The sequence below is a fragment of the Alosa sapidissima genome, chromosome 17, assembly GCF_018492685.1.
Source record: "Alosa sapidissima isolate fAloSap1 chromosome 17, fAloSap1.pri, whole genome shotgun sequence".
In the NCBI taxonomy this organism is placed as follows: Eukaryota; Metazoa; Chordata; class Actinopteri; order Clupeiformes; family Clupeidae; genus Alosa; species Alosa sapidissima.
The window spans coordinates 20738563-20760964 of record NC_055973.1 but is presented as its reverse complement, the minus strand read 5'-3'; the positions used below and the strand labels follow the sequence as shown (position 1 = coordinate 20760964).

The 22402-nt window shown below is 42.4% G+C and overlaps 1 protein-coding gene across 2 annotated transcripts; it reads left to right on the top strand.

Moving 5' to 3' along the window:
• The first annotated feature begins 271 nt into the window (after window positions 1-271).
• Window positions 272-21083, top strand: rps6kb1b (ribosomal protein S6 kinase b, polypeptide 1b). 2 transcript variants are annotated; one of them, XM_042067002.1, is made up of 15 exons: window positions 275-548; window positions 1479-1522; window positions 1769-1889; window positions 2007-2075; window positions 3426-3573; window positions 6789-6846; window positions 6971-7071; window positions 7563-7653; window positions 7955-8045; window positions 9061-9168; window positions 9258-9320; window positions 14951-15028; window positions 16852-16959; window positions 19696-19808; window positions 20049-21083. In XM_042067002.1, exons 1-15 carry the CDS (start codon window positions 480-482, stop codon window positions 20290-20292), a joined length of 1506 nt encoding a protein of 501 aa, XP_041922936.1. In that variant the 5' UTR covers window positions 275-479; the 3' UTR covers window positions 20293-21083. The 2 variants fall into 2 exon arrangements, with proteins under 2 accessions (XP_041922937.1, XP_041922936.1); XM_042067003.1 differs by lacking the exon at window positions 3426-3573 and having other exon boundaries at window positions 272-548; window positions 6985-7071.
• Window positions 21084-22402: the final 1319 nt, after the last annotated feature.

The window sequence follows — 22402 nt, the reverse complement described above, 5'->3', positions numbered from 1 at the left end:
CACTAATAACGACACAAATAGACTAATGAATGTTCATTTAATGAAGTTTCAAAATTGTACAGTGTTCCTACATGTATTCATGTTCCAACACAAGCCTACATGTATCCATCATGTTCCAACAGAATAACATGTTGCAACAATTCTGGGCACATGTTGGATACGTGTAAGTTCATGTAGGCTGCTTATAAAAAGGCAATTATTCTGATAAGGCGGGTGGTATGACGTTCGGTTGGTTGATCAGATGGACGGTCGGAAGGTTTTAGGCACGATTCCCGCGCCATAGAGCCTACAACAGTGACTCCAACTAGGGCTGTGGTGGCTGTACACCCTCGAGGCGCAGGAGGGCACTCTTCACTCTGTTTGTGGTTTGTCTGCGCATGTGTGACAGTCAGCCATGGCGGCGATGTATGTTTGTCCATGAGGCGGGAAGGGAGACCTATTATTTCGGATTAACACGAGCAACACCAAAGTGAACGATTATGGCTGGAGTATTCGACATAGATTTGGACCAGCCGGAGGAAAATGTTTCCGACGAGGAGCTGGAGGAGGTAATTGCGCTGACACGTGTGATAGCATGTTGTATTGAGCTAACGTTAACGTTGTGCTAACACAGGCCCGGTCTGGTGACAGACGAGGGAAGGCCCAGTTTTGACAACGCCAACGATAGTCCGATATCGTGCTAGCTAACGTTAGCTTGCCCCTGCAACTGCGGTAGCCTTTTCGGCTTCCACACTAAACTGTCAGCTTGAACACCAGCTGACACCTCATGGCGTTTTCGAAGTGTTGGCTATACCCATAACGCACTGTTACCTTAAATGACTAACGTTACATTAAAGCTGAATAACGGAACGCTAGCTCAAAGCAATGCACGCATAGTAACGTTAACGTTATATTTCGGCCACTAATTATTTGATCGTGCCAGGTGGAAGTGTTAACGTTGTTAACATTAGCCAACTTGCTTAGTTTTGACTGCAGCCTACTTTATTGCTTTCAAGTCTAAGTTGATTTGGTTGTGCTCGGCAGTGCTTCAAGAATTCACGACTGCGTGCTGAACAGCTAGACTTTGGCCATTGATCGTGAAGCTAACTCGCTTGTCAAAGTTAACGTCAATGTTGCCAACATTGCACAAGCGTGCTGTGCTTTAAACCATAGACTGTATAGAACAGTCTATGCTTTAAACCTATGTCAACTTAAGCAATTCGATTACGGTGTTCTATGCATCATGTAATCGTTAGCTAGCTTGTCGATCTTGTATTAATCACACAAGTACGAGTTGAAGCACAGCTAACTTTATGATCCTTAACTGACAGCAGTTATAGGTGACTTCAATAACATAAGCGTAAAGCCTGGGCGTTTAATTCCCGTGGAACGGTTTATGTTGACTAACTTGTGCGACCCTTTTGCAGAATATTAAACAGTATGGCCTGAACACATTGCATTTTGTAATTTTCATGTATTCTGTTCTCATGTCATTTTAGACGCAGATCACTGACTTCATGGATCAATGCAGTGGATTTGAGTTGTAAGTAACTAGACACACTTCAAATGTGACTGAAACTATACCGTATTGACTAATTGACACCCTCCCATTTCTATTTTGGGCTTAGCGTTAGACATCGATTAATCTTGTAGACTGTGTAATTTGTTATACCTCAGCTGAAACTAGAAGAGTGTAGGAGGATGTAAAGAGAAAGCAACAAGTGCTGAGGTTTAAAAAAAAAAATCTCTGTCTGAGGTCCTGAGTGAACTGTATGTCTTTGTGCCTCAGTAACATGGATGATTGTGAGAAGATTGAAATATCTGAGGACAGTGTGAACCAGGGCTCGGAAAACATCAAGCCTGAGTGTTTCGAGCTTCTGCGTGTGTTGGGCAAAGGAGGGTATGGTAAGGTAAGGACATGAAAGAACTTTTTTTTTACATAGTAACTGCTGTATTGAGGCTTATTTCACTTGAGACATCAGAATGTATCTACTAAAATGGTTGTGAAACCTTTTTTCCCCCTATAGGTTTTCCAAGTACGAAAAGTAGCCGGAGCAGCATCAGGAAAAATATTTGCCATGAAGGTTTTAAAGAAGGTAATTTTTTCTTATGATTAACTATATTTTTTGTGCAAACATCAGACAAGGCATATGATCTGTTGAGGGAGGTGATCAGTAGTGATATTAGGGGTTTGTGATGGAGGTGATGAGTGCTTTCCTGTGTTGTGATTGTGGGAGGTTATGTTTCACAGCGCTGCAGCTTTCTTTGTATTCACAGCATAGTTATTTTGCCATGGAGCTTGGTTGTGCAGTTGTCCCCTATGGAAAGTTACTGATCACTCATCTGAATATCTGAAGTTTTATCCTCTCTACGTAGTTGCTCGTTATCAGCAGAATTTGCCCATTTAAAGTGGCAGTAGATAACTGTAATATATGAATGTAACGACTAAGCCTGGACTAGTTGTAGCCTCACATTTAAAATCTGTGCTGTTGATGGTACATAATGGATGTACTGTTCAATCCACATACTCTGGTCAGAGAATGTTTGTGAGGCATGTTTTATCTGCTGTTTTGTAGTTGTGGTAAATTGTTAAATCCAGACACGTCTTTTGTGGTAAACAAATCAAAGGATGTCTTCCAGGGATGAAAGGCAGCAGAAAAATGTTTGGCCTTTGAAGATAACATATGGTGACATTAATGGCCTTGGACCAAAAAGATGTGTTTTTTCCCACAAACACTCTTTTCACTGGCCCTGCCTCACACAGACTAGAACCAAAGCATGTAGCAGACTTAGGAGAAAGACCTGCTCCTATATTAGCTTCACCCCAAATATTTGGAGGTTGGAAAAGTGATTTGGAGAGAGCTGATTGTGAGGGAAAGTGGATGTAGTTCTCATCATGCTGAGGCTGTAATTTGGAACCTTTTAAAGCGGTAGTAGTACTGAAAATATACTCGGTATGCAATTTAGTTGTAAAGTCCGACGTCACGGGCACAACAGCTTTTTGGTCAAAAAACGTTGACTGGCACAGCCAGCCGGTTTTTGCAACTTGTAAACCTGGTCATCATCACCTCTGTTTTATGGAGGGTAAAACAAAATTGGTCAACTTTAACAGAGTAATTACTGTAACTGTGCAGGCAGAAGATACAATCAAGGGTTACTTGAAGGGTTCCACGAAAAAAAGGATTTTATTAGGTTGAGGCAACAAGTGAGTAGTAGGATGACAATTTCCTTAAAGACTACACTGAATAGCGGGGAAAAGCTAATTTAATTTACTGTCTTTGGAGAAAACCGAGCGGCTCTTTAACCCGTTAGACCCGGAAAAATATGTATTAGCTTGTTATTGAATCACTTAATAACCGAATACAAAAAGACCAAAGAGACAGTTTACAATATACAGTATAAAATAGTACACCGTGTAATGCCTTTCCTGTGCTCTGGGGGGTCAGGCCATGATTGTGCGCAACGCTAAAGACACTGCCCACACCAAGGCGGAGAGGAACATCCTAGAGGAGGTGAAGCACCCCTTCATCGTGGACCTGATTTACGCCTTCCAGACGGGGGGCAAGCTCTACCTGATCCTGGAGTACCTGAGCGGTCAGTACAGCGCCCATATAGGCTCCAGCAAACACACAAACTGTCCCACACTCTCTTACCCAGCAGAGAAACTGCTCCACAGAAAAAGTACCCCTATTCTCTCTCTGCTCAGCCTGTTGCTGGGGCACTGCTTGTGATCATTAGTATGCTGCAACGACCTTAAAACACAAATCTCTGCTCTTTGACAGTAAGTTAGAGAAGAACTCTACAAGTTACAGAAACACACTGCCCATCAATTTTGTGTTCTCATACTGCATGTACGTTTGTGTATGTGTCTGATTTTGTATGTGATTATATCCATGGGGTTTATGTCTAAGTTTGTGTGTGTGTGTGTGTGATATTTGTGAGTGTTGGTATTAAATGTTCTGTGTGTGTGTGTTGGGGCTGTACGATTAATTATGACCGCCGCGCAGCGAAGCGGCGGTCATATAGGTTTAGTCAGATTTATTTTATTTTTTTTCCTTTTTCGCATGTCCAAATTTCCGTCAAGGATTCCCGGGACACTGTAAGACCAGGGTACACGAAACTTGGTGGGCATGTAACCCCACATGGATAGCATGGAACCTCCTGTTTTCGTTTTGATCTGTAGCCCCCCTGCTGGACTGGACCCCCCGAAAGGAGGGTAGGGCAGACACAGTTTTCTGTGAATATCTCGAGAACCGTAGGGTTTAGGAGGACCTTTTTTTTTTTTTTTGTTGGTTGATCTCAAAGGGCCATGACAACCCATTCCATAACCACTCATTTCATGTATAGCTCCACCTAGTTAAACACAAAAAAGTAAAAATGAGGTGTTGTAATCGCAGGTATCTGTGACCTAACATAGTCAAAACTGCACGAAATTCGAAGTGTATGATCATTGACACCCTCTGAATGCATGCCAAGTTTCGTGGAATTCCGTTCATGGGGGGCCACACAATAAATTAATTTATGTTACTATACACCAACTGGCCTGTAGGTGGCCGGAGACAGTTTTCTGTGAATATCTCGAGAACCGTAGGGCCTAGGAGGTCCACCTTTTTTTTGTATGTTGGTCTTAAGGGGGCACGTCAACCTATCCCATTACCACTTATTTCATGTATAGCGCCACCTATTTAAAAATTAAAAAGCAAAACATTAGGTGTTTTCATCACAATATCTCTGGCTGACATGGTCAAAACTGCACGATATTGAAAGTGTAGGATCATTGACACCCTCCGAATGCATGCCAAGTTTCGTGGACTTTCGTTCATGGGGGCCTTACAATAAAATAATTTATGTGTACATTTAGTGACCGTACACCAACAAGGATTCCCGGGACACTGAAAGACCGGGGTACACGAAACTTGGTGGGCATGTAACCCCACATGGATAGCATGGAACCATCGCTTTTCGTTTTGATCTGTAGCCCCCCCCGCTGGACTGGACCCACCGAAAGGAGGGTAGGGCAGACACAGTTTTCTGTGAATATCTTGAGAACCGTAGGGCCTAGGATGACCAATTTTTTGCCTATGTTTGCCTCCAGGGGTCATGTGTGCATATGGAATGGGTTTACATGTGCATAAACAGATACACACGCACACACATACATTCACAGTAATCCTACGTATGACACATACTCACACAGTAGTCATATATATGCATGCATGCACATGCACACACACAGGCACATAAACAGGCAAACACACAAGCACATGCACGCACACACACACACACACACACACACACATAAACATAAACATGTACACGCACACATGCACACAATTCAAGAATTTCTCAGAATTATGAACAGGCAAGATGGGGGTGGGGTTGTATAAAATGTATATTACATGTAAAATCTATGAACTAATCATGTTTTGGTACTTGTTGTCTAGCAGATACCAGTGAGAATTGAGTGTGCATAATGCAATTCAGTGAGACAGTTAGAATCATATATGCCTTTCAGCGTGACTTATTTTTGTGGAAAACGTGCTGGACTGGACAGCGGTCATATTTTGTACTGCTCTGCGGTATATCTAGTTGCATTTGCAATAATATACGACATGATCAAACACGATTTTGATTTTCTAACCGCAAAGACTGCGATTGCGCTTGCCGACGCGTCACCAACTCTGCACACCGTTGAAGAAGCAAAAAATGTAAACAAGACCACCAGCTAACAGTGTTAAGAAAGCTTTGAGCATTAGAGCTACTTAGGTTGCAAATAAACCTCTTCATCACCTTTTGCTGGAACCTTCCATGTCCCTAGTTCTAGTTACTTTCTCTTAATTACTCTGCTGGAACTCTTGCTGGTAACTACGTTAACTTATCAGTTGTTAACTTATCAGTCGTAAAACTTCAGGACTGTTTAGGCCTACACAGCAACCTGTGCTGGTTGCTCTGTTTACTAGAGTACAATGACAGAGGGAGCATTTGCGATATAAAGGGGTTGGCGACGCAAACATTTCATATCACAATTAATGAATTAATGCCTAATGTTTTCCGTGAGTAGTTGACACAGCTAACCACCAAAAACCCAGCTGTTCTAACATTAGCTTACCGGCTAAGCCTCTTAGGCTACATGCATGCTGCTAGTGCTAACTGCTGATAACTTTGCCTGTTTAAAGAGTTCTGTCTCCGCGATTGACTTTGTTGTGAAAAGTACAAACTAGCTAATTTTAAGTGTTGAACTTAATTTGCTGTTGATGCTAACCTTTAGTGAACACAGAGCTAAACTGTCATTCAGCCGCATTTTGTGCCGCAACAATCTAGTTTGTTCCGATTCACATGCAAGTACAGAGGAGAGGTGGGTGGGTGAGTGTGTGTGTGTGTGTGCATTTGAGAGAGAGAGCGGGACAAGGGAAAGCAGTGTCAGTTTTCTGCCACTGCACGTAACTAACGAAAGAATTTCATATATACCCGAAATAGAAACGTATAAGAATTATTACATGTTTACAAGGCTGGAATTTCAACAAATACAGGCCTACTACTGTGATTGAAGTAGTTAAATAAAAAATATTTCATTAATATCAATTCATGCATCACCTAATGTCATCAAAACATAGCCCTGGGCTCCAGGAAAGAACAGTTTATGTTTAATTTATATAATATTGTGTTGGTCATACTATAGAATGATGTATTGCTTGTCTTTGTTGAATAGTATAGATGATAAAGAGCTTAAAAATAATCATTGTTCAACCCTAGTGTGTGTAATATTTGTGAGTGTTGGTGTTAAATGTTCCGTGTGTGTATGTTGACAGGTGGCGAGCTCTTCATGCAGCTGGAGAGGGAGGGCATCTTCATGGAGGACACAGCCTGGTGAGAGGAGACCCTCAGCTCTTATACACACACCCTTTCCACGTCACACACACACCCTCTCCATCTTGTCGCATGACTTTTCAGATGTTGGTTTGGGCAAAAGCTAAAGGCTTTTTACTGTCAGCTTTTATTTGGCAGAAATCTCCATGGCTCTCGGCCACCTGCACCAGAAGGGCATCATCTATCGAGACCTCAAGCCAGAGAACATCATGCTTAACAACCATGGTAACGCACCTAAACACTAGCTAGCAAGCTAAATAAACAAACACATTGACAAAGCCCTCCCAAATGTTTGCAAATAAGCAAGCCCATGAAGGTAAGGTTTTTAAATTCTAACAAGCAAACAAACCAAGATAAAGCTCCCAAAGGTGAGCTGGTAAATGTATTCAAGGGTACATGTGTGAAAGCATATAGAGTGTGACACTGGTATACCAATGCAATGAAGGAGTCAGCAACATTTGGTAAAGGAGAATTCCAGCGGTTTTTCCCCGCACAGATCTGTTTCTCGAGATCGCCGAGTACTGTCGGTACGAAAAAACAAAAAAATCAGTTCTACCTAGCTCGAGTTGCTGCAACCAACGGCTAGAGCTGTTAAGCAGCTAGGGTGCTTCACTCTTGGGGCATGTTCATGTGCTGTAGCTGCCTACTCTAAATGCCTACTTCTCTTGTCTTTATTCAGTTGGAATTTGACTGGATGTATGTTTTTTTTTTTCTAGGCCATGTGAAGCTAACAGACTTTGGTCTGTGTAAAGAGTCTATCCATGATGGGACGGTCACGCACACCTTCTGTGGTACCATAGAATACATGTAAGACACTCCAGTGCTATTCAACATTCCATTGCCACTTCTTCTGTGGTACCATAGAATACATGTAAGACACTCCAGTGCTATTCAACATTCCATTGCCACTTCTTCTGTGGTACCATAGAATACATGTAAGACACACCTTTGCTACAGTGACCCTGAAGGATGTACAGTATTTCTAATATTCTCATTAGCTGTCGGTGTAGTTGATGTGGTGTGTGAATGTTCCTTCCACATTTAGGTCAGGTGTTCTGATTCGTTATGGATGTGATTGATATGAAGTGATTATTGGGTGTTCTTGCAGGGCCCCAGAGATCCTGATGAGAAGTGGTCACAACAGGGCTGTGGATTGGTGGAGCCTTGGTGCTCTCATGTACGACATGCTGACGGGAGCAGTAAGTTAACACACACACAGCAGTGTCATCTTAACCCTTACCTACCCATCTCTGGCCCACTGGAGCTCACACTATTAACCACTGTGCCATACTGCAACACTCTCTCCACTACATCACACTCACTACCGCACCACTGCATCATGCTCTTCACTGCACCACTGCATCATGCTCTTCACTGCACCACTGCATCATGCTCTTCTCTGCATCACGCTCTTCACTGCATCATGCTCTTCACTGCACCACTGCATCACGCTTTTCACTGCATCACTGTCTTCACTGCATCACTGCACCACTCTCTCCATTACCTCCCTTTTCACTCATCAGTCTCACCATTGCATCTTGCTCATCACTGCATCACTGTATTCACTGCATCACTCTCTCAACTGCACCACCACATCACTCTCTCAACTGCACCACCACATCACTCTCTCAACTGCACCACCACATCACTCTCTCCACTGCACCACCACATCACTCTCTCCACTGCACCACATCACTCTCTCCACTGCACCACCACATCACTCAACTGCACTACCACATCACTCTCTCCACTGCACCACATCACTCTCTCCACTGCACTACCACATCACTCTCTCCACATCACTCTCTCCACTGCACCACCACATCACTCTCTCCACTACACCACCACATCACTCTCTCCACTGCACCACAACATCACTCGCATCACTGCATCAGTGTCGTCACTGCTTCACTCTCTCCATTGCATCACTGCATCACACTCCCCATTGCAACACTCCCTGCATCATTCTCATCACTGCATCTCTGTCACCACTGCGTCATTCTCTCTACTTCATCACTGTATCACTCTCACCACTGATTGAGTCTTACCCCCTCAATGGCTCGTGGCTCTTACTTACATTTACACTACATTGGCTCACCCAGACTAGTTACAGTCTTGCCCCAGGCATTTGTTGTAGTTTTTTTCTGTGTAGTTGCTTCTGTTAAGAGCCACCATTGGTCAAATGACTGACCTGTATGTAAATTGCTTTCCTAGCCACCATTCACGGGAGAAAACCGTAAGAAAACCATTGACAAAATCCTGAAGTGCAAGCTAAACCTGCCACCCTACCTCACCCAAGAAGCCAGGGACCTCCTCAAAAAGGTGTGGATGCCTGATGGATGGATGGACTGATTGACTGACTGATTGATTGAGATAATCTGTGTTATAAATTAAAGCCTTTCTCTCTGCAGTTGTTGAAAAGAAGTGCCTCCTCTCGTCTCGGAGCTAACGCTGGTGATGCTGGAGAGGTGCAGGTCAGTCTGCCACAACATAACTTACACACTGATTTAAAGTTGATTAGGGCTGAATGATTAATTGCAATTGTGGTATGATGAAACACGATTTTCTAACCTAAAAGGTTGTGATTACACTGCACAATATATTGACGTCACCAAAGCACATTTATACTTGCGCTTGTTGACGTGCCACCGACACTGCACACCGTCGAAGAAGCAAAAGACGTAAACAGGAGGACCAGCTAACAGTGTCAAGAAAGCTCTGAGCAGTAGAATACTTTGGTTGAAAATAAACCTCTTTATTACCTTTTGCTGGAACCTGCCATGCCCTGGTTCTGGTTCCTTTCTCTTAATTTCCCTATGCTGCTACTCTCGCTTGCACAGTAACTTCGTTAACTTCTCCAGCTGACTATTAAAACTTCACGACTGTTTAGTTTACACAGCAGCCATTCACCTGTGCTGGTAACTTTGTTTACTAGAGTACAGTGACCGAAGGGGCATTTGCGATATCCAAGGGGGTTGGTGGTACAAACATTTCATGTCATAGTTAATGAATTAATGCCTAATGTTATCCGCAAGTAGTTGACACAGCTAACCACCAAAAACCCAGCTGTTCTAACATTAGCTTACCAGCTAAGGCAGCGTTTCTCAAACTGTGGGGAGACATGCCAGGTGGGGCGCGAACTGACGTGAAAAACAGGAGTTTTTTTTATTTATTTTTTAATCTGAAGCCTGGGCCCAGGTAGCACCCGATGCGCAATGGACGCACTGTGTTATTCACAGGAAAGCGCTCAAGACAGCTTAGTTAGTCCCGACCTACATGAGATTTTGAACGTTGTTGTGAGAGTGGTGAATTTCATCAAAACCCGGCCCTTAAAAGCGCGTCTATTCTCCGCACTTTGCGAAGAGATGGTAGCTGACCAAAAGGCTGTACTGTTTTCCCGAGGTAAAGTGCTGTCGAGCGTGTTTGAGCTCCGAGTCGCCTCTTCTTGGAGGAAGAGCGCATGTTTGAATCTGCAAGCACGTTCACTAATGAACATTTCTTGACGAAGCTGGCCTATCTTAGCGATATATTTGATATATCTTAGCGATACATTTGAGTTAAATGTCCAGTTACAAGGCAAAGACAAGCACCTACTTCACCTAGCAAATAAGATTACTGCATTCACCAAAAAAACTTGAATATGGGACAGGCGCCTCGATCGTGACAGTATTATTATGCCTTTGAGATTTCTGAGCGAAATCGCTGAAACGTCTGATTGGGAGGCACTCTTGTGATCCCATGTATTAAACAGTAGGCCTACATCATATCCCTGCAAAGTTTATTTCAAAAATATTTCCCAACCAGCAGTGCTCAGTATGACTGATTATGGATCCATTTAATGCAGCATGTTGGTATTTCATTGAATATATTGTATAATGCTGTAAAATGGCCTATGCTTCCTAATATGTTGCTGGAAAACAGAAATATGTGTGTTATGTATTTATTTATTATTTATCTGCAGCACCAGCTGATTTTAACTCTGTTGAAGAGGATATATTTAGAACTTGTCATTATTTCAATAAATTTGACAATTTTAAGCTTGACCTACCACTTTCTTAGAGCAATGAGGGACAGGTGGGGCTCGAGAATGCCCCCTTGATCAAAGTGGCGAATGAAAGAAAACGTTTGAGAACCACTGATCTAGTTTGTTAACTACCAAAGTCACGAGTTGGGTCGCGATAGTGTGTCATTTTTAAAAAGTGGGTCCCCAGAAAAAAAGTTTGAGAAACACTGAGCTTAGGCTATATGCATGCTGCTAACTGCTGCTAACTTTGCCTGTTTAAAGAGTTCTGTCTCCGCAACTTGACTTTGTTGTGATAAGAACAAACTAGTTAATGTTGATAATGCCGATGTTATTTGGCCGCAACAATCTAGTTTGTTACGATTCACGCGCAGCTACAGAGGAGAAGAGCAGGTCTGTGTGTGCGTGTAAGAGAGCGAGAGTGGGAGAAGGAGAAGCAGTGTCAGTGCCATTGCGTAACTAACAAAAGAAGATCATATCTACATGAAGTAGAAACGTATCAGAATTATTACATATGTACAGTATAAGGTTGGGCAAATAGAAATAATTCAACAAATAGAAATAGACCTACTAATGTGATTGAAGTAGTTAAATAAATATTTAATTCATATCAATCCATGCATCACCTAATGTCATCATAACATATGCCTGGGCTCCAGGAAAGAACAGTTTATGTTTAATTTATATGATATTGTTTTGGTCATACTATAGAATGATTTATTGTTTGTCTTTGTGCAGTGTTAATTTAGTTGACTAAGACTATGACAAAAAATATTCCTCAACGAACCTTTTTCACAGATAACTAAATAAAAAGTCAGACATGATGACAAAGACTATGACAAAATATAACTGACACTTTAGTTAACGAATAAAAACGAGACAAATGTTAGGAGGGACGAATGGAGAAGAGATCCAATCAAAACTACTCTTTTTGTCGGACAAGTTGGGTAGAAATCCAATTAGAGCGAATCTTTGAGGGTAGGTTGATCTATGAAGAGCAGCAGAGCCATTTAAAAAGCTGATGCAAATGCAGGCGTAACAGCTAAACAAACGCAGCAGTAATTGCTTAAGAGGAGAACAAAGACAAGTTTGCAGAACTTCGCACAGTTTCGAGGACGTTTTCACAACAGTTAGGTTGTTTACATTATATGCACAGACTTAGTTACACAGCTGTGACTGATTTCAGCTGTCTTAGCTCATTAATCGCATTTCATAGTGACAGTTGACCCAGTGCAGTCTGGCTATCAGGAGCATCAATCTACTATTTCTGAATCTGCAGTTAGGAATTTCCGTTGCCTACCGTAGCAGTTCTCACGTCTGAAGTAGCACCTCAATGCAAAACAATCTGGAGGTAGTCCTACGAGTTGGCACACCTCTTGATGATAATGCTAGCCACCAGCCTTGTCAAAGGTAACTTGGCTAACCTTACCTAACAAACAAACTCCCTTAATAAATTGACTACATGTGTTGCACACTTGACACAAAATGTCTTCAAAAGTATGTTGAAGGTGGTTACAGTTATTTCCATTCCAGTAACTTCACAAACTACATTTCCGTTTGCACTTGTAGGCTCTTTCTCTCGTTTTCCTACTGTACTAGCCTAGAAATCTAGACGCACCCTAGCGGCGGCAAATTAATTTGCTCAACCTGTACGTCTAGTATCGAACCATAGGAATTTCTATTGGCTTAACACCGTGGATGTTCTCCAATCACAGCGCTCTATTTCGTTAGAGAGTCTAAAGGCGGGCTTAACAGGATAACGACATCCTGCGACGGTGAACAACAAGGAAGGTGGCTATGGCGAACGAAGAGCGGTTGTTTGAATCGGCGTTGGCGTCAACTTTGGAGGAGTTGGACTTGTGCTTTTCTTTGAAAGTAGAGCAACACAATGCACTTAAGTCATTCCTTTCGAAGAAGGATGTATTTGCCGTTTTGCTGACCGGATACGGATATGGTCGTAGCGCTGGCCTATTGCATGCCTAGGCAGTTTGAAAGACAATTCTCTGCCTGCCCCTTGGATTAAGCAGGTGAATGATTCGATTCCAGACTATACATTTCAATGATATAGGATGGCCCGCCAGGCTACTACTGTACTGTTTTGAACTTTTCTATTTCTTATCCTGGACTGCCACCTATTGGATAGAAAAGGCAACAACCTAGTAATTATGTGAATTGAAATCTACAACATGTTTGAATGGCAAAAAAAGGAAAAAATCATAGGGGGTATTCCAAACATTACTTTGGTGTTAGGGTAGTCTACGCTGCACATGTCATAGACAGTGAGTGGTAACTTCAGTCATTTGCATTCATCATGCTAAAAATCTGACACCAGGCACTACGCTTATGCCTGAGCCAAAGAGAAAATTATAATAAAAGAGAGAGATGTTGAACTTTAGTCTATGGACCCTTTCAAGAGAGTTCCATTATCAGCATCATAGTTGGCCCCACAAGACTTCCTTTTTAACATTCCATATGTTATCTTAATGCAGGAAGTAGATTGGGGCCCAAATAGAACGTTCAAGCATTGTTTTTGTTTTTATTGTTGAAAGGGTCTATAATGTTGGGTTGGCTCTTCATTGATTCACTTATCTGCCAAACTTGTTTTTAAGATGTTCGTAGCAAAAATGGATGCATCTGATTCATTTGGATTAATTAATCACAGAGTATGTACGGTCAGTGTTTTTGACATTAAGAATAAATAAAATACATATTTTGTATTACAACCGTTAAATCTGTGTCTGTATTGCATATTCAAACCTTAATGCCATAACAGACTGATGGATACTTCCAATGAATGGAAATTCTGAAGAAATATTTAGTCAACTAAGTCCACTGTAGATTTAGTCGACTAAAATCTGCTAATATTTGGTCTACTAAAACTAGACTAAGACTAAAAGACTTAAGACTAGACTAAAGGCTTCTACATACCTGACGCACCCGACCGGTAGCGCGACAATGTGACGTCAAAATGACGTAGATCTCTCTGGCGCGCCAGGGTTTTGGCCGTGTAGCGCGAGGTAGCGCACCACTCATTTTTTTTTCAGACGAGCGCGACAAGGCGGAAACAGGAAGATGGACTAGTTCGAGGGCAAGCGAGTTGCAGTGTTTTGTTACAGTCGTGAATTTTTAATAGTTTGCTGGATAAGTTAACAAAGTTACCAGTGAGAGTTGCAACACATGGAATTAAGAGGAAAGAATAGAAACGATTTCTTTTCAAACAAAGGATATCTATTAAGGCCTGAACAAAATCTCTTTCCACTTCAGGAAATTACACAAACTCAGCCAGCTGCTAGCTAGCTAGCTAGCTAACTAAACTGTTTAAATTATTAAAATTTCCCTCAGGATGACTAAAGTACCTATCTATATATCTATCTATCTATCTATCTACCTGTGCACACACCTTGGAAACTACATGATAATGATGATGGTAGTTGTGAATAGTAGCAACCAAAGTCTGAAGTACCATCACAGAGGCTAGCTACTGGTGTTTCTTACTGCAGCTTCTTCTGCTGTGTAAGTAGTTAATGTTAGTCTTTTCACAACAGCGACACCTCTGTTCAGGAGAATATTGCAACTAGTGTTGCGACCACCACGCGCGAGTATAAATGGTTACGGCGCTTCTGTGACGTCACATTGTCGCGCTACTGGTCGGGTGCGTCGAGTATGTGGGACGTTTAAGACTAAAACTCTTATGATATATAGTCGACTAAAACTAGACTAAGACTAAAAGATTTCAGATGACTAAAATATGACTAAAACTAAATGGTGTGTTATTCAAAAGACTAAGACTAAATCAGAATTTGCTGTCAAAATTAACACTGCTTTGTTGAATAATACAGAAGAGCTTGAAAATAATTGCAAAATTGGAGGGGGGGGATGGCAATTAGATTATTTTCCAAAATCATTCAGCCCTATATTGTATGTAACCTACACAACACACTCAAGTTTTCAGGATGTAGGCTGTTGCATTAAGTAAAAACGGGAAGTTCTCACAAGGAATGCCCGTCCAGCTTTAGCTTGTGTCACTGTTGTGGTTGTCAATCTCACAGTCTGCTAAGATCCCATTGGTTCTCTCCTCCGCAGGCACACCCCTTCTTCAGACACATCAACTGGGAGGATCTGCTGGCCAGGAAGGTGGAGCCGCCCTTCAAGCCCTTCTTGGTGAGTGTGTGTGTGTGTTGGGAGAGAATGAGAGCCCCTTGGCTGGTAGGGAGTAGTGTTGCACTGTGCACCGATACTACAAAAGTATCGCAGTACCTGAAATTTAAAAACGTCACAATACCTAGTTTTATTAGTATCAATACTTTGAAGAATTAAAGTGTTTTGCAGTAAGATGGCCTACGTATTTCAGGTTAGTGTGCACAAGGCATGCTTCTATTGCCTCCCGTAGCTTTGTGTTTTTTACACACACACACACACACACACACACACACACACACACAGCTTTCAACCTGCAGCTGTCATTTGATAAGTACAGCGAGACATGGCTGCTAATATAAGCAGGGCCTAAATTTCAGCGCAGGATTGAGGGTATAGTGCATAATTTATTCAAGTCACGCAACTCTAGCCATCATAATGCGAAAAAATCCTGCACACATTTTACAGCGCTATCTGATAACGTTACTCTAATAATGGAGCGCTGTGAATGCGGGACCGGACAGACCAACTTCTGACTTGAATCGAACGTAACCCCATGCAGACACACACACATGCACAGAACTACTTTGCAGGTGCAAGCGAGCGAGCTCTCACAGCAGAACTTGTCACCGCTGAAGTCAAAGTATGTTTCTACATCAACTGCTAACCGACAGGAAAGAAAAACTAAATTTAAGCGATCAGGAAGTGCCAGGAATTTTGCAAACACACAAGGATTACATAGAGTGGCCATGAGACGCGAGGGGACATGGATGTATTCTCCATTTGAGGAATGTAATCGATTGCGGATGTACACAGACATGGAGTGCATAGTAGGCCTACTTTCACTTTCTAGAGTGCACATTCATTATGTGAAAGATGCTTCATACCAAAACAGCAATCAAACATTAGCAAATTTATCATGACGTGTTGTCACAAACACTTACTATTAGTAAATACTATGTTATGACTATGACTTAGAGTTGTTCTCTCATTGACGCCTGTAATAAGGAAAATACGATTTCGGTTTGTAAAATGTGTGAAGCACCCCCCCCTCCCGTATAAATCCCCCTATGTTAAGCAATGAAGGGGGAATTTTCCCCCCATTTGAAAAATTAATTTTAAAGGAACCATATGTAAGATTGTGGCCAAAACTTGTACTGCAATCACTTTCAAATTACTGTAGAGCGGTGTATCCCCTCCCACTCCCCCCTGACTCAAGGTTGCCAACCCGGATGCCGAAACACTACTGTCTTTGTGATTTGTAGATAGGTAGAGGGTGGCACATCAGGCCAAAACACAGCATGACATGACAAAACACAACATCAACATCAGTTGAGGGCTGCAACTTCAATTTTTAAATGACAATATCCTGGCCGGACTACTGTTGTCAAGTATTTGAAATGAACATGAATTCTTAATGTCTAGTGACATATCAGGGCCATTTTATGATTAATTGAAATACATTTCTTACATATGGTTCCTTTAAGCCCTCATAAGTGATGCTGTGTAAGATTTGCTGACTTGCATCTCTCAAGTTGGTGTTGCTAACTTACCTAGGCTATGGAATTTGTGACTGCCTACTGTCGACTTCAAAAATAGGCAAACTTTTAGAAACATCTAGAGAGACCTCCTTCTAGCTGACCTTCCTGTTAACTCACGTAATGTCTGTCACTCATGTAGTGCTCACCAAAATCATAAAAATAAACCTGTCTCTTCTATGATAACAGAAAGATTAACGAAATTAGAATTCTTGACTTGGTATTGGTATTGTGACAACACTAGTAGTGAGTGCCCCGTGTGTGTCTGACGTGCCTCACGTCACATGTTCTCCCTCTGTCTGTGTGCAGCAATCGGCTGAAGACGTGAGCCAGTTCGACTCCAAGTTCACCAGCCAGACACCTGTGGACAGCCCCGACGACTCCACCCTCAGCGAGAGCGCCAACCAAGTCTTCCTGGTGAGGCCCACCCTCCACTCGGTTACAGCCCAACTAAAGCTGATGCTTTTCCCGTACTGCCTCCACAGCTGTCATAGAACACAACAGTAATACTACTTATGAGACTTAATGCAGAATGGCGTTAAACTGCATTAAAGTGCATTAGCACCTACAGTGGCTTGCAAAAGTATTCATCCCCCTTGGATATTTCCCCTTTTTTTGCTTTAAAGCCCCCCTTGGTAGGATTAGCTATATTTCCCCCTCTACTGGAGAAGTTGTGCGTTATGCTATTTCAAACTGTGGAAAAAAGTAATGATAAAGCACATGGATTTGTTTACAAGCTAGTGAAGCGATTCACATAAGTTCGGCAGAACAATGTGGATGTTACAAGGTATGAAACACTATTTTTGGGCAGCCGTGGCCTACTGGTTAGCACCTCGGACCTGTAACCGGAGGGTTGCCGGTTTGAACCCCGACCAGTAGGCACGGCTGAAGTGCCCTTGAGCAAGGCACCTAACCCCTCACTGCTCCCCGAGCACCGCTGTTGATGCAGGCAGCTCACTGCGCCGGGATTAGTGTGTGCTTCACCTCACTGTGTGTACACTGTGTGCTGTGTCTGTTTCACTAATTCACGGATTGGGATAAATGCAGAGACCAAATTTCCCTCATGGGATCAAAAGAGTATATATACTATATACTTATACTTGTTCCAAGGTTGGTTTTCCGCCTTGGGACGCTAGGGGGAGCAGGGAAAGTCACTTTCGCCGGAACAAGTCATTTAACCATCCAAAGGATTTTGGAAAAACTGGTTTATTAAGTTGAAATAGTTGCCAAGTCCCCCTTTGATAAATGGAATATTTGTCAATTATTGTATAAAAAGGCCAAATTAAATGGAAAAACATCCCCTCTTTAATCTCAAAGTGAAAGCAAATTTCAACAAAGTAATGTTAATTAATTAGAAATATAATGCAAAATAAGCAATTGCATAAATATTTATCCCCCTTAAATCCCCCCTGACCTAAATCAACAGCGGTCCTGCCAATTGGTGCTAATAGTCTCACAATTAGAGAAATGGGATTGCCTGTGTGCAGTAAATGTGCATTTTATAGAAATATAAAGACACCTGCATCTGGAAGGTCCAGTGCTAATATAAAGTTGAGTGTCATCAGCGTAGCAGTGTAAGTTGAGTCCATGTTTACGGATAATATGACCTAGGGGTAGCACGTAAATGGTGAACAGCAGAGGACCAAGCACAGAGCCCTGGGGCATGGGGTGGGTTCTGAAACCAGATTGGAGGGGTTCGAAGAGCTGATAGTGGGACATGTGATGTTGAAGCTGGGCAGCCACTGCTCTTTCCAGGATTTTGCTAAAGAAAGGGAGATCAATGAGAGGCTATCGCAACCTCAAAAAATATTACGGACAATGAGAGTCTATTGCGCAACCTCTGGAGATGAGTTTGTGTAGGAGAGACAGCAGGTGATTAATGTTCATAAAATGGTGTTTAAAAGTCTTCAGAACTTACATGGTGGCCCAGAATGAGTCAATTAAGTGATACAAGTTACTGATTATTAATCTATGTTTATTATGTAAAATGGAAAAAACAAGAACTTGAATTTGGTGGTTAAGCAGAATTGGGGACAGTTGCGGGACACTGAGGAAAAAAGTTCATTTCGAGCCCTGAAGGCACCTATGACTACTCTGAAGTAGTTAAAAGCTTCAGCAGCTGAGATAGGAGAAACTATGTATGCATACAACAACTTCTTCCCCAGTTCTTCACCAGTCAAAGCTCTATGGGTGAGTGGCAAGGCTCTTATTAAATCTTGGCTAAAGTTCGCCCAAAGACAAATGTGGGAGACTCCAAGCTCAAATGGAAGAAGGTTCTTTGGTCTCGGGCCAAATTGAGCTTTTCAGACAATCAGACTAGATGCTATGTTTGGCGGACATCAAGCACAGGACATTACCAAAAACACACCATCCCTAATTTGAAGAATGCTGGTGGTAGCATCATGCTGTGGGGATACTTCTTGACAGCAGGCCCTGGAAGGACTATAAAGGTAAAAGTAAAATCAATTCAGCAAAATATATGGAAATCCTGGAGGACAATCTGATTCAGTCTGCAAGAGAACTATGACTTGAGAGAAGATTAATAGGCAGGTATACTCAATCTTGACGCGAATATGCCAAAAGTGTGACGTCAAAATGGCGTCTTTCCAGCTGGCGCTACTGAATTTCAGCCTTGCGCATGCAGCTTATATTTTCTGATTGGCATGTGTGGCGCACAACATTGAAGGCAGAATGGACAAGTGCTTATACAGGCACCAGGCATAACATGTTTGCTAAGTTCACTCCTATACATATACATGTCGGCATTTCATATAGCCTAGCTCACATCCTAAATAAACTTAAAATGCTTAATGCATACAGTGTGAATGAAAGTAACCTAGTAAAATAATGAAGATAAATTATTTTCAAAACGAAATTTAAACATGGGTATTTCAGGGTACCGTATTTTCCGGACCATAAGTCACACTTTTTTAATGTGACTTATAGGCAATTGCCAAAGCCAAAGGTGCATCTATTAAATGCTGACTTGAAGGGGATGAATATTTATGCAATTGTAGACTCTTCTCTCCTTCACACAGATTCCTCTCTCTCAGACTCCTCTCTCTCAAAGACTCCTTTCTCTCCTTCACACAGACTCCTCGCTCACACAGACTCCTCTCACAAACCTCTCCTCTGTGTTCTTTCTCACTGCAGGGTTTTACATATGTAGCTCCATCTGTGCTGGAGAATGTAAAGGAGAAGTTCTCATTTGAGCCAAAAATACGCTCCCCCCGACGCTTCCTAGGAAGCCCAAGAACACCCATCAGGTTGGTCGCCATTCTCACATTCTGACACTGTTAAGCCTCTTATCATGTTACTACATGCCTTTTTATAACTAATTAGTTTTTTTTTTTTTTTGACTTGATATTATCATCAAATCAAAGGTCTTCAACTCAATGTTCATAAGTGTTAAAACCATCAAAACTTTTCTTGCTGTCTGTAAGTGTGATTCTGCTTCCTTCCCACCCCCCACTCTCTTCTTTTCCCCAACCCGCCCCTCCCTCCAGCCCAGTGAGGTTTGCTGGTGACTGCTGGCACGCGGGGCCCCCCCTGCCCGTGGGTGCGTCCCTGGCGCCCCGGGAGCAGGCCATGGAAGAGTCCAGCCTGGAGCAGATGGACGTGACTGCTAGCAGCGAGGCCTCGGCACCCCTGCCCATCCGCCCCCCCGCTGGCGCCCCCATGGGCCAGTTCAAGCAGCAGGCGTACCCAGTCATGGCCAAGCGGCCCGAGCACCTGCGCATGAACCTATGACCCACAGCACCTCCTCTGGGCCGGGGGTGTCTCTGCGTCTGATTGGATGCCAGGGAGAAGGGTGAGGGGCAAAAAGTACCAGCTCCACCCTGCCTGCTTTTGGGTGTCCTCTCGTGTGTGTGTGTGTGTGCGTGCGTGTGCGTGTTTTATGTATGTATGTATGTATGAATGTATGTATGTATATATCTATGTATGTATGTTTGTGTGTGTGTATGTGTGTCTATGTCAATGCAGTCTGAGTGAGTGTGAATGTTGATGTATCTCGACGTTGTGTGTGTGTGTGTGTGTGTGTGTGTGTGTGTGTGTGTTTGTGTGTCCCCTGCCTTCAGGTCACGTTCTGCTGCCTCTGTGCAGTGTGCGTATCAGCATTGGGGCTGGAGACTTTGTGTGTGGAAATACAAAGAGACTTTTGAACTCAAGTATACCATCAAAGAAGAGGATGGGGTGGAATCACAAATGACTTTCTTTGCACTGTTTTCTATGTGCAAACTAATGACCTGGTGCTCAATGCAGGATGATCAAGTGCTGTCGAGGAGTTGCTGCCGTGGGATGATCTGGATTTTCACGGTGTTGCTTGGGATGCAATATAGCTTTCCTAGTCAGTATGAATTGTGTAAATCATTGTGATTTAAAAAACAAGGAGGAAGAGAGACTTAATTTGCATTAAGCGGAGGTTCGTTGTATGGTTAACGTCTTAAAAATTTGACTAAACGAATTCTTACTACACAGCTCAAAGGAATGATGGATCTACACACAAGAACCTCAATAAAGCAAATATGTTTACTTTTTAACGGCGTCTTATCTGCATCATGTGTCATCAAGGAACAGGATTTTTACTCGTTTGCCTAGCATGTAAACTGGAATATTCCGTATTATGGTAATCCAATTGCTGCTTTAATCAGACATTGCTGCTTTGTTCTATGATATGTGACTGCACTCAGAATGAGTTGATGTGCTCACTGGCAGCAAGAACTGCAGCTCTAGCAACAGTACTTGTGCAGGTCAGTGTAAGTCATCTTGCTGAAAGGTACGTTATGCACCTCAACTTTCATTCCTGCCAGTGCAAGTAAACAGTACTTTTTAATTTATTTATTTTTTTTACCTTTTATTTAACCATGGAAAAGAACACATTGAGATTGTAATCTCTTTTTCAAGTGGGCCCTGGCCAAGAAAGTAGGTGTTATGAGTAGGGGTTTTATCAGTGCTGTAGTTTTAGGATGCATGTTGGCAGTTGCTGGCATAGGCAGTATATCGACCAGTAAAGACACAAGAATTTCACAATGTATTGTAAATGGTCCAGAAGACTTGCACTGTTGGTCAAAGTAGGAATAGTTGTTTCCATAATAATACCATTACTTGGTCAACTTGGCAAATGTGTGATCAGGTCATAGCAAGCACTGTGACTGAAAACACAAAGCCATGGTCATTCTTCCTGGGCCTGACCACTCACACAACCAACATGAAGACTCCTGTGTGTGTGCAGGATCGCCAGTATAAATTACTGTTACACACACACATACATTCATACTGATACCCACTGCTCCTCAGCCTGCCTAAATGTAAAAGTTGATATACTACTACACACAACTGTACATTCAGTCAGTCTGTATGATCTGTGACTGATCCTTGCAGACTGGAGAGAATTAGGTTTTTGACACCTGGTGAATAGGACTCTTGAGCTGAAGTTGACAGCAGAAGACAGTCCAAACACAGATACTTTGAGGCAGCCAACTATTCAAGGATGTTCTTCCATCGAAGTGCCCCACTCACTGGACAATGGGCCAGTTTTGTATAGATGGATGAAGCCTAGTCCTAGACCAGTGTTAATCAAAGTGTGGTCTGGGGACCACTGGTGGTCCGCAAGCTATCCATGTGGTTCGTGAGCAGACGTAACACATAATAGAGATGAATTATTTGCAATATTGAATCAACTTATATCCAAAAAGTTCTGCAACACTGCCTATGTAAGCTATGTCAGTTTAAATCATATGACTTCTCTGACACAATAAGCAAGGTGCAAAGACAATAAGCAAGGTTGTTCAGTGAGTAGGTCTATTGTGTAATATACTGTTGTAGGTCCTTTTTTTTAGCTAGTTGGTCCTTGAGGCTT